This window comes from Copadichromis virginalis, linkage group LG16 (assembly GCF_057382275.1).
Source record: "Copadichromis virginalis isolate Kocher_CV1m ecotype Utaka linkage group LG16, C_Virginalis_male_GT1.1, whole genome shotgun sequence".
In the NCBI taxonomy this organism is placed as follows: Eukaryota; Metazoa; Chordata; class Actinopteri; order Cichliformes; family Cichlidae; genus Copadichromis; species Copadichromis virginalis.
The window spans coordinates 30,514,754-30,528,163 of NC_140633.1; the positions used below are offsets into that span (position 1 = coordinate 30,514,754).

Consider the following 13,410-nt stretch of genomic DNA (forward strand, 5'->3'; position numbering starts at 1 on the left):
TATTTTGGGTGCAGTGTATTTTTTACATACAGGTATAACAGAATAGATTTAGTGTTGTTGTTTATTTAAACGTGAGTATGAACTCATACAAAATGCAGCAAGATATTAATAAACAGTTTTATTGATTAAAAAACACACTATATCGGATTCATATCGGTATCGGCAGATATCCAAATTTATGATATCGGTATCAGACATAAAGTGGTATCGTGCCATCTCTAATTAAAACCAAACATTATACTATTTATAGTATCAACTGAACCTTATCCTTGCAAACTACAAAAATTGCTCACAAAGATTTAGACAGATTTGTGAACAATATTTGAGAGTAATTGGTCTTCTGTGCATGAAGAAAATGTTTCAGATCTTTGAGTTCAGCTCATAAGAAATGGGAGCAAAAACAAAAGTGTTGCATTTATATTTTTATTCAGTGTATAATGAATCTTGTCTTCTATTTACATTTCCCTTAAGACACCCAAAACACACTTCTGAAAACATTTTAGTACAAATGATGGTACTGATGGAACCAGTCTTTACTTTCAGCTGGATGGGTGAACTGGGGCTGACCGAACCCCCAGCAGTGGAGCCTTCAGTGGCGTATCACCTTCACCCTAACCGCAGGGCAATTTCAGCTTCTTCTAGCATTTCTTTGCCCAACAAGATAGATCGCCTCACGGCATCTATTTATCAAAGGACGTACAAATATGTTGCACAGTCAGTATGCTCGCTTAATGCAGTCACACTGCTATCAGCATATCAGGCAGAAATTCTGGAAGACATGGGCCTTGACTCGGGTTCCCCGAACCCAGCCCTCTAGGATGAAATCTGCATGGTTAATGATCTCATTCTTCGCTCCTCCAGGGGAGCAGTCCAAGGGTGTGGCCGCGTTATGGGCCTTGCAGTCTCGGGTGAGAGAGCCTTGTGGCTAAACCTGTCAGGCCTAGGTGATGCTCAGAAGGCTGAGGTCATGGATGCAGCCTATGACCCAACCAAGGGTCTCTTTGGCCCAGCCCTGGAGAGAATGAGAGAAACAAGCACCCGCAGAAAGCAGGAGGGAGAAGTATTCAACCTCTGCTTACCCAGAAAACCTAACTCTCAGCCCCAGCAGGTGCCAAGAGCTGGCTTTGCAGCAACAGCAGCAACTGTGAGAGGGAGACAGAGTGGGGTCAGAATGCAGAGAGGAGCAGGAGGCCAGCAGGGTGCCCACCAGGCCAAGGTAGAGAACCTTGGGGCAAGCATTCCTTTGCAGCAGTTGCTGCAAAGAACAAGCCGTCACACCCCGGAGAGGGGAAAAAGAAGCGGTCAGCCTAGCACACCTGCAGCATTCTGTGTCACCCCTCTTTTCTTCCCCAAAGAGAAGGAAGGTTTTAGAAGGAGTAACCAAATCACTCCAAAGTTCAGGGTCTCCGGAAGTTTCCAGTTCACCAGGAGCACCCTCTCAGTCTCCTCCTGCAGTTCAGGGAGGACAGACTTGTGGACAAATGGCGCAGTGTCACCAAACACTTCTAAGCACTCTGTCTGTGTCACCAAGCACTGCCCAGAGTCATCAGACACTTCACTGTGGTTTGGGGGTAACAAAATAAATAAAACGTGCATTTCTGCAGCCAGGCAGTTTGCCAAGGGCAGAATGTCCCCCAAGTTTCAAAATAAGGGACAGTGACGTCATCAGCGAGAAACCGGTGACCAGCATCGCGGAGCATGACGTCCGAGCGGCACTGAGGAGAGTGAACACAAGGAAAGCGGCGGGGCCAGACGGCATCACCGGCCGTCTGCTGCGCTGCTGTGCTGACCAGCTAGCAGGTGTGTTCACTTACATCTTCAACGAGTCCCTGGCGAAGTCTGTGGTCCCCACATGCTTCAAAAGATCCACCATCATCCCTGTGCCCAAGAACAGCAAACCCTCATCCCTGAACGATTACCGGCCAGTTGCACTGACCTCGGTAGTAATGAAGGTGTTTGAGAGGCTGCTGAAGAACATCATCTCCTCCTCCATCCCAGACACCACAGATCCGCTGCAGTTCGCCTACAGATCCAACAGATCCACAGAGGATGCCATCGCCCACGTCCTACACACCACTCTCAGCCACGTGGACAAGAAACAGGGTAACTATGTGCGAATGCTGTTTGTTGATTACAGTTCAGCGTTTAACACAATAGTGCCCTGCAGACTGTTCACAAAGCTCAGGGATCTGGGACTTAACAGCCGTCTGTGTGCATGGGTGTTGGACTTCCTCACTGGCAGAACTCAGGTGGTGAGGGTGGGCAGGTGCTTCTCCAACAGCATCACCATCAACACAGGAGCACCTCAGGGATGTGTCCTCTCGCCACTGCTCTACTCCCTCTACACTTCAGACTGTGTGGCCACCCATGGCTCCAACACCATTGTGAAGTTTGCTGACGACACAGTGGTGTTGGGTGCCATCTCCAACAACGATGAGGCGGCCTACATGGATGAAGTGAAGAATCTGGCATCGTGGTGCCAGGACAACCACCTCCAGCTGAACGTCAGCAAGACCAAGGAGCTGGTGGTGGACTTCAGAAGGGGTCAGCACAGAGACTACAAGCCCATCATCATCAATGGAGCTCCAGTGGAGAGGGTGCAGTCCTTCAAGTATCTTGGTGTCCACATCTCCTCAGACCTGACATGGGCTGCCCACATTCAGGTCCAGACCAAAAAGGCTAGGCAGCGCCTGTATCACCTACGACAACTGAGGAAGTTCAGGGTCTCTCCAAAGATCCTCAGGATTTTCTATACAGGCGCTGTGGAGAGCATCCTCACACAGAACATGACATCGTGGTTTGGGAACAGCTGTGTGAAGGACCAAAAAGCTCTCCAGAGAGTGATCCGTACAGCAGAACGCTGCTGCAGGATTGCTCTCCCCCCGCTTCAGGACACCTACACCAGGAGATGCCGGACTAGAGCAGCGCAGATACTGAAGGACCCGTCCCATCCAGGCAACAAACTGTTCCAACTTCTGCAATCTGGTAGAAGGTTCCGCATCTTCCGGGCAAGGACAGAGAGACTCAAGAGGAGCTTCTATCCCCAAGCCATCCGTGCCCTAAACACACACACACGCCCTCTCACATCATCTATAATTGACTGAGACAGGACTCTCTTCCAGACACTCTAAACCAAGGCACAATGTACATTTCAATTCCTTTAATTTTAAATATGTTTATATTGTCTATCCTGTAAAATAGTCAGATGTCTATTCATATTAATGTACAGAATTCACCTGCTTGCTGCTACTACTGCACATTATTCACCCAGTGTATATACTGTATGTGTGTATATATATATATATATATATATATATATATATATAATGTTCTTCCTCTACACCCCCCCCCCCCAATTTTTGCACATGTCGAGGAGCGTGTCAGGCTACATTTCACTGTGTGTTATACTTGTATAACTATGCATGTGACAAATAAAGAACCTTGAACCTTGAACCTTGAAATAAAAACAAAAGAAAATCACTGCAATTTGTCTTTGTTCCCAGCGGGGGGAGCTCACGCTCTTCCCGAGGGGGAGAGCCCCAACTCCTTCCGGGAGACAGGGGTGACGTCACGCTACCGCGTCTTCAGAGGCCCACTCGCAGCGCGGCTGGAGCGGTGGCGCGCATGCGCAGTTCATCCCTGAGTCTTGTCAACCATTTCCCATGGTTACAGACTACAGTTTGCGGCAAAACCACCGAGATTTGGTGGAGTGTTGGCTTCTGTGGCCAGTCGTGATTCAGCCAATGTGCTGGAGGAGGAAATATCCTCCCTGTTACACAAACAGGCGATTGGAGCGGTTCCGAGCGAAGAAGCTCAGCAGGGCTTTTACTCCCGCTATTTCCTCATCCCGAAAAAGGACGGAACGTCGCTCCGTCCTATTCTGGATCTGCGTGTGTTAAACAAGCATTTGAGAAAGTACACGTTCAGAATGCTCACACACAAGACGCTTTGCCGCTCAATTCACACAGGCGATTGGTTTGTTACAATCGACCTATCAGACGCATATTTTCACATCGCCATTTATCAGGAAATATCTCAGGTTCGCTTATCAGAGCGTAGCATACGAGTTTCAAACTATCCCATTCAGGCTATCCTTAGCTCCAAGGGTGTTCAGCAAATGTGTGGAGGCAGCGCTGTCTCCGTTAAGGAACAGCGGCATCAGAATATTCTCTTACATAGAATATGTAATATGTAATGTAATATGCTCACGATCGCGCGAGCAGGCGATCAAAGACTCCGAGGTGGTAGTGAATCACCTCACGGAGCTTGGGTTCACAATCAACCTGGAAAAGAGCCACTTGGAACCCGCACAGTTTACAGAGTATGGGGCTCAGAATAGACTCCATCTCTTATCGTATCGCACTTTCAGAGCGGAGGATCGCATCCTTCACTCACTGTCTTTCCCGTTTTCAGCTGGGGAAAGTCGTGCAGTTCCGACTCTGTCTCCGCCTCCTTGGCCTCATGGCCTCGGTGATATCGGTGGTACATTTGGGGCTGCTTATGATGAGAGATTTTCAGCGGTGGGTCGCTTCTCTGCAGCTGTGCCCTCACCGACATCTCAGTTGTGGTGTAAAAATAACGCAGCCGTGTATCGCGGCTCTCTGGCCTTGGAGGAGCCCGACAGCTCTCGCGGCGGGGGTACCGCTCGGGGCAGTATCATCCAGGGTGATGCTGACAACAGATGCATTCCTGTCAGGTTGGGGTGCAACTATGATGGGCAGAGCAGTGAATGGCGTTTGGTCACAGAGACTCGCTCTGAATCACATAAATGTGCTGGAGCTCCACGCGGTGCTCCTAGCCTTACGGCATTTTCTGCCGTATCTCCGGGGTCAACATGTTTTAGTGAAAACAGACAACTCCACTGTAGTTGCTTATATCAACCGCCAGGGCGGCACCCGTTCCCGGCAGCTACACAGGTTAGCCAGGGAAATAATTATGTGGAGCAGCACTCGGCTCCTCTCCCTTCGGGCAACTCACGTGCCAGGAATTCTGAACAGGGGGGCGGACCTCCTGTCCAGAGGAAATCCACTGTTCAGAGAATGGAGGCTTCACCCACAGGGGGTGGAGCAGATTTGGCAGAGATACGGCCGGGCTGCCGTAGATCTCTTCGCCTTGCGAGAAAACACACAGTGCCCTCTGTTTTTCTCCCTGCCAGACACACACGCGCCACTGGGTGTGAATGCGCTGGCCCATCCATGGCCGAAAACTCTGCTGTATGCTTTCCCTCCCCTCAGCCTGATCTCCCCAACACTGATCAGAGTGAGGGATTAGGGGCTGTCTCTGATTTTAATAGCTCCACGGTGGCCATCCAAACACTGGATAGCAGAAATCATCCAGCTTCTGGTGAACGAGCCATGGCCACTCCCCATCCGCAGGGACCTTCTGTCTCAGGCGCAGGGGGGAGATATACCATCCCCATCCAGACCAGGTTGCTCTCTGGGCCTGGCCCGTGAAAGATGGACCACTGGTCCCTTTATGGGATCTGTCAGTCGTTTTAGACGCCCTCTCCCACCACCCCTTTGAGCCTATTGGGGCAGTGGGGTTGAAGTTTCTCTCTCTTAAAACCACTCTGCTGTTGGCTCTAACCACAGCCAAGCGAGTTAGTGAATTACAGGCTCTGTCTATTCACCCCTCTGGTCTACAGTTGGCCCCGGGACTCACTAAAGCACTCCTGAGGCCTAACCCAGCCTTTGTCCCTAAAGTGTTGGAAACGTCATACAGGTGCTCTACAGTAGAGCTCCTAGCTTTTCACCCCCTCCATTCGCTTCAGAGAGGGAGCAGAGGCTGAACACTTTGTGCCCTGTCCGGGCCTTGGGGACTTATGTTGACAGAACAGCTGGATTCAGGAAGTCGGATCAGCTGTTTGTTTCCTGGGCCTCCCCTCACAAGGGCAGGCCCGTATCACGCCAGAGGCTAGCTCATTGGATTGTAGAGGCCTTAGCTCTGGCTTATAGCTGTAAGGGCTTGCAGGCCCCCCCCGGGACTCCGAGCACACTCCACTAGGGGTGTGGCCACATCCTGGGCGTTGTTCAGAGGAGTATCAGTCCAGGATATTTGTGCGGCAGCAAGCTGGGCTACGCCGCACACGTTTGTCCGGTTTTATCGGCTGGATGTTGCACAGTCATTGTTACGGCTGCACAGCAGTCGTGTGGTGTATTGAAAAAAAGGATCCAAAATGCAGGTACCGGCTGGGGTGCGAGTGAGTGTTTATTTACAGCGGTGAGAAGGTGACAAAACAGGAAGAGCAGAGCGGGGAGTAAACAAACCTAAACTGGGAAAACTAAAGAACAAAACTTAAACCAGACACTCACGGGAGGAGGAGCGAAATGCACAAAGAGAGATGGCAGAGAGACGCAGAATGAATACCAGGTAACAGAATAATGCAGACTGACATGGAACTAAACAGACGACGCGACAGAGAGCACAGGAAAACACAGGGCTTAAATACACGGGGAGTAATCAGGGAATGGGCCACAGGAGGGAGACACAGCTGGGAGCAATAAGGCTAACGAGACAGGGGAGAGGTAAAACTGAACACACTGACATGAGACATGAACTTTCAGAATAAAACAGGAAACTAACAGACACAGAGAACCAGACAGGACACTGAACTTGACAGGCAGACTCATGAGCAGACACAATAACACCATGGACAGACAGAGGGAACACCGAGAAGTGGGAGCAGGCAGGCAAAGAACAGAAACCTAACAAATGGCAAAATCACAACAGAATACACACTCGGAATGAACAAAAGCATAAGGAAACACAAAACACTGAGTCCTCAGACTCAGGACCATGACAGTCATCCCTGGCTCAGACGGTGCTGAATTCGGGTGCCTCAGGTTCGACCTGAGATCCTGGAGTAGCACTGGAAAGTAGCTTCGGGAGCTGGCGCAATCCGGGAGTGGGCCATATCTCCCATAGGGAAACACCGAGCGAAGTTAGAAAAAGAACGTTGGGTTACTTAACGTAATCCCTGGTTCTTTGATAACAGAGTGAGGTGTTTCACCAACACATCCCTCCTTGCTTAGGCACAGAAAGAAATCTGCTTGGAATGAGTTAGGAGGAGCTGGTCGGCTGTGTTAGTATGAGGGGGCGGAGCCCTGAGCACGGCTCGACAGGTCTGTCATAGACAGACGTGGTGTCATTGGAGCTTCCGTAGTTGGTCACGTCGAGACGATTCCCATAGTGAAACACCTCACTCTCTTATCAAAGAACCAGGGATTACATTAAGTAACCCAACGTTTTGAAATGACAAATTTTTTCCTTAATTTAATATTGATGATAAAGCTTTCAAAACCTTCCTGGCCCTACGTGGAAAAAGTAATTGCCCCATATCTCCAAAAGTTGATTCTGTTCATCTGGACGTAGCGTTTTGTGGGAGAAACGTTTCGTCACTCATCCAAGTGACTTCTTCAGTCTCAGCTGACTGCAGGTTTCCCCAAATCTTATAAACAGTAAATTTGCATAATGACCAGTGTTGGGACTAACGCGTTATTAAGTAACGCGTTACAGTAACTACGTTATTATTGTGGTAACGAGCACGGTAACTAGTTATTATGCCAAAATCAGGAACGCGTTAGTCGTTACTGGGATTTAGATAGGGTCGTTACTCGTTACTTCGTGTGGTGGCTATCGCGGAGCTTCCACAGATTCAGTAACATTACAAAGTGGTGGAGGCCAGCAGGTGGATGAAGGAAAAGGGACGCAGAAGGAAAAAAGACCCGAGGCGGCTGCCGGTCCAAGTGTGAACTGAACTTCAGGTAAGAAGTTATGACCTGCAGTCTCTCTGGATCAGATATGAACCAAGTTTAGGTGGAGTTTATTTTCGTTATGCTGACTTTTTCCGTACTGCGTGCTAGCTAGCATGACAGAGTTTCTATACAGCTGGGTGGGTGCTATGAAGTTAATGATGCTGAACTTTATTTTGTTCATAAGTTATTAGAGTTGCCAACCGTCCCGTCTGGTATTCAGAGAAAATATTACGTGTTTCTTATTGAGGTGAAAAGGAACAGTTTGTCCCGTAATTCAGCTACAATGAAAAAGGCACAAAGCTGGATTTATTCTGTGTCTTTGCTGCACAGCCGCCTCTTCTTCTTTCATTCTCCCCCCTCCCTCTCCCATTTCTACTTCAATCATGAAAACTGATCAATGATCAGCTGATCGGCTCTCTTGTTTGTTTATCGCCCACTTTGCGCCGAAAGAGGAAACCAGCGGATGTTGCGCTAAACAACAGCAGCACGTTTAAGCTTGATCAGCTGTTGTTAGAATTTATTTAATATTAATTTCTAGTATCAGCTGATGTTTGCTGGAGCCACAGCTGCAAAAAAGCTGCTGGTCATGATATCGGTTTGGATATGTGGTGAGAGGGAAACATGAAGAGGAAACCAGGAGATGTCCTTACTGAATCATCAGAGCTGAACAGGTGATGGAGAAACAGGTTTACCTTTTAGGTGACATGAATGAGTTGAAGGGAAGTTATGAACTGTTTCTGAGAGATAAATAACACCAGGATCCTTTTTTAGGTAGCTGACAGCTGGTAACTGTGCAGGTGCGGATCTAGCAAAGTTTTGCCAGGGGGCCAGGTAGGGCATTAACAGGGAGAGGGGGGCACAAAGAAATACTTTTCTTTCTTATTCTCATTTAAAATGTCTAGCTTTTAAAAAATAATTATCTGAATCTTACAACAAACAATTGATAGATTGATGCATATATACCATCAAAACAGTGTACATCACTGTCACAACAGTGTTTATTTTCATTCAAAGGCTTTATGATTTTTCCTATAATGGCGGCCGGTCTCTAGTCAAAATGCCCGGGCCAATTTTCTGTCCCAGTCCAGCCATGTATGCAGCTCATCTGCAGTCTGGTGTTGCCTACATCTTCCTATTCAGAAGGCAGAATTTCCGAGTTCTGAGTACAATCGAAAGCACCACGACTGCAGTTTTTGTGTTGGATGTAAAAGGCGCACATGACGCTGTGACGTAGGCTAGAATCATGGCAGCAGTCAATGACAGTCCAGGCGTGGGATTTCTCTCGTGGAAATATGCACATTATCTTTTCCTTTCTATTGGTAGGTGGCACAGTGCACTTGTGGCAAGTAAGCAAGCTAGAAGACTGGCAAAGTTATGGAAGCAACACATTAACAAGAGAATTCTGAGTAAAACCAAAGTTACTTTCCCTGGTAACTAGTTACTTTGAAAGTAACGAGTAACTTGAAGTAACTGAGTTACTTTTGAGAGAAGTAACTAGTAATGTAACTAAGTTACTATTTTAAAGTAACTTACCCAACACTGATAATGACTGAAACCAGCCCACTGAAGGAACAATGGGCTGGGAGGTCAGTTCCTTAATCATAATTATTCAAATTCTCATGACCATTGATCAACAACCACTGACCAAAACCCACTGATCAATGGCCATGAGTACCATTCACAGAGAGTTGGGTACTGGCTGCAATCACAGCATTGTAAGATGGCGAAAAGGTACTGCCAAATCAAAAGAACAGTTCCCTCAAGGTGCTTTATTGTAAGGTAAAAACCCTACACTAAACTCAAACATTCAGATAACCCCCTATGAGCAAGCAGTTGGCGACAGTTGGAAGGAGAAACTTTTAACAGGAAGAAATGCCAAGAAAAGGCTCAGGGAGGGGTAGCCAACTGTTGTGACCGATTGGGGGTGATGGGAGTAAGACAAGTCAAAGACAAATAATAACGTTAATAATAACTAATGCATAACTGATTAATAAAGATAGGCTGATCATATTTAAGATTGAAACATTAATAATTGGTAGGACTTCGTAGAGTAGTCTTGTAGGAAGACAAGTTGGTGGTTTGGAGGAAGTAATCACTGACATTAACTCAGAAAAATCAATTGGCGAGACAGACTCTAAATAACTATCAATAGCATTGAAATAATAATTATATAATATGATTATATCATGAAATATAGTCTTTCAGTAATTTTATTCTCTAAAGGTAAAGATTTGTGAAGAAATCCATGAAGTCATTGCTAATTAATATTATGCTAGGACTTTTTTGTCACCCTGGCTACAGTGCTGACAAGAAACCTAAGGTTGTTTTCTTTTTTTCTTAACTTCACTGGACATATCTGCCGTAGTCCTTGGTTCAAGAGATCTTCAATTCCCACCTCTGTCAGAGCTTCAATAGCATTCAGCAGGAGGGCTGTGACACTGAGTCTGAGGACCTTAGACCCTAGGGTCCCCTAGGCTCATTAATTATTTCACTCAAGGAGTTAAAACAGCACTTACATCATGTTAACTATGCAACTGTTCCTGCCACAAACACTATATCAACCCTGGGTCCAAACCCTGCAAGGTATGTGCAAGACAGTCTTCTTTTCCCGTCTAACATTAATTTGTAAAAATTTAATTTACTTATGCAGGTCTGAAATGACACCTAGTAAGGTAAACTAATATTTTACTATGGATAATGTTTCAATAATTACTGTTTTTACTCTCTCAGGTTTAAGTGATATTGCAAACTACAGGGTCATTCTCTTTGTTCTCACTTTACTGTGTTACTGTGTGATTTGGCTGGTAAATGTGACGATAATTGTCACAGTCATTGTGGATAAAAAACTTCATGAACCCATGTACATCTTCCTCTGCAGTCTGTGTTTCAATGGACTCTATGGGACAGCTGCATTTTATCCCAAGTTTCTCTACGATCTTCTGTCCACCACTCATGTTATTTCTTATGCAGGATGCTTTTTGCAGGGTTTTGTATTGCACTCTTCAGTTGCTGCTGACTTCTCTCTCCTAGCTCTCATGGCCTATGACAGATACGTGGCTATATGCCGACCTCTTGTGTACCACTCTATAATGACTAAACAAAGAGTTTGTATCTTGATATTTTTTGCTTGGATTATTGCCTTTTATTTTCTGCTTATGAGCACAATAACAACAGCAATATTGAGGTTATGTGGCTCACACATACCAAAGATCTACTGTATAAACTGGTTAATTGCTAATCTAGCTTGCTCTGCCTCTGTAGCTAAAATTGTTATTCCTGCTTTTAGTTACACCTTTTGCTTTGGCAATGTCTGTTTTGTTTTCTGGTCTTATGTACATCTGATCAAAACATGTCAGTCATCCAAAGAAAACATGGGCAAATTCATGCAGACATGTGTACCACATTTATTCTCTTTAACAGTTGTTGTTGTGTCGTTGCTTTTTGATTTGTTATACATGCGATTTGGCTCAAAACAAATAGCACAAAGTGTTCAGAATTTTATGGCAATGGAGTTTCTCCTTATCCCACCAATCATGAATCCCCTCATGTATGGATTTAAATTAACAAAAATTAGAAAAAGAGTTTTGAATTTTATATGTGGTAAAAGTTCAGCTTTTAGATTTAAGTCATGAGTGTTTCTGCAGAGAGGGGGAAAAAACTGTTTATAATGTACATATGTAATTCAAGAGAAATGTGAACTGTATTGTTAATCAATAGAAAGTGTAACATGTACATAATCTTTCTAGTCTCGAGATATAGGATGCATTATTTAACTTGGAACACAAATAAAGGCAATTTAAAATAATATTTCGTGTTTTTCTTAGTTTGCATTTTAACGCTACTTTTATCTAAGTTTCTTAGTTAAAATCAGACTTCAAGTATTGTCACAACTGTGGCCTTCCACACATGAGTACCATACATTACATTTAGTTTCTTCAAATGTATCTAAAACTATATTCGTGAACAGTTTATTTCTTGTTATGCTTTTATCTTAAAAGATCTGAATCTCTGTGAGGAGATTCAGGAAACCATGAGCATACAAGACCAGATGTCCACCATCTATTACAGCAGTGTCAAAACTAGTTAACCAGTGGATTTATATGTTTATACATTTCTTATTAGTTTGCAAATGTTGCAAAAAAATTAAAAAATATATAAATTTGTTACATATATTGACTACAACCACTTTTATCATATAGACAACACTTTCTCAATAAGCATTTGCATCAGAGTGTTCATCTGGTTTTTCCACGTTTAATAAAAAAAAGTGAACATTTTTTAAATGTATTTATTTTTGTTTTGCAAATACAAAATCAATTTTCAATTTTATTTAAAACATTTAAATTTAATTTCTACTTTTGATTAACAGCAATATTTTGTTGCAACTAGTTTACCTGTATTTACCTATAATACCCTTAATCCAAAGTTGGTGTTTTACACTGTGTTAACAGTATTCAAATGTACGGTGAGGTTATTGTTGAAATTTTCAAGCAGTTAGTCAGTTCTTACTGCTTCTTTTCAGGGTTATATATATATATATATATATATATATATAACCACAACGCATAAAACAGGCGCTTGTCCGTCTGTAGTGTGGTTATATTAAATATAAGAGAAAGAGAGAACTTTAAGAAATGAATATAGCCACTAGAGTGACCATCAAAACCATGAAAAAATATTGCCGTAAACAGTTTATTTTGCGATAGCGTAAAATTAAACGATAGATGTTTTTATATCGTCATCCGATATATATCGTTATATCGAACAGCCCTACCTACAACATCATCTTGCAGCAGATGGAGTCACTGTGCATCATTCAACCATTCGGCGCATTTATGTATGCGAGAGTGATGCAGAGGAAGCCTTTTCTCCGCCCACAGCACAAATAGAGCCGCTTAAGGTTTGCTAAAGCACATTTGGCCAAGCCAGCTTCATTCTGGAATAAGGTGCTGCGGACTGATGAAACTAAAATTTAGTTATTTGGGCATAACAAGGGGCGTTATGCATGGAGGAAAAAGAACACAGCATTCCAAGAAAAACATGCTGCCTACAGTAAAATATGGTGGTGGTTCCATCATGCTGTGGGGCTGTGTGGCCAGTGCAGGGACTGGGAATCTTGTCAAAGTTGAGGGACACATGGATTCCACTCAGTATCAGCAGATTCTGGAGACCAATGTCCAGGAATTAGTGACAAAGCTGAAGCTGCACCAGGGTTGGATCTTTCAACAAGACAACGACCCGAAACACTGCTCAAAATCCACTAAGGCATTCATGCAGAGGAACAAGTACAACATTCTGGAATGGCCATCTCAGTTCCCAGACCTGAATATTGTTGAAAATCTGTGGTGTGAGTTAAAGAGAGCTGTCCATGCTCGGAAGCCATCAAACCTGAATGAGCTAGAGATGTTTTGTAAAGAGGAATGGTCCAAAATACCTTCAACCACAATCCAGACTCTCATTGGAACCTACAGGAAGCGTTTAGAGGCTGTAATTTCTGCAAAAGGCGGCTCTACTAAATATTGATTTCATTTCTTTTTTTTGTGGTTCCCAAAATTAATGCACCTGCCTGATTTTGTTCATTTTTTTTATTGTAACAACCAACGATTTATACAGGGAAATAATGACTATTAACAAGGTTGCCCAAACTTTTGCATCC

At 44.5% G+C, this 13,410-nt stretch overlaps 1 protein-coding gene across 1 annotated transcript; it reads left to right on the top strand.

Moving 5' to 3' along the window:
• Positions 1–10,444: 10,444 nt before the first annotated feature.
• Positions 10,445–11,386, top strand: LOC146691073 (olfactory receptor 11A1-like). The gene has a single exon (XM_085435312.1). The coding sequence runs from the start codon at positions 10,445–10,447 to the stop codon at positions 11,384–11,386; it is 942 nt and encodes a 313-aa protein (XP_085291438.1).
• Positions 11,387–13,410: the final 2,024 nt, after the last annotated feature.

What these genes read in the sequence shown, in the direction of transcription:
- LOC146691073 (XM_085435312.1), top strand. Translation starts at nt 10,445, where the DNA reads ATGGATAATGTTTCAATAATTACTGTTTTTACTCTCTCAGGTTTAAGT.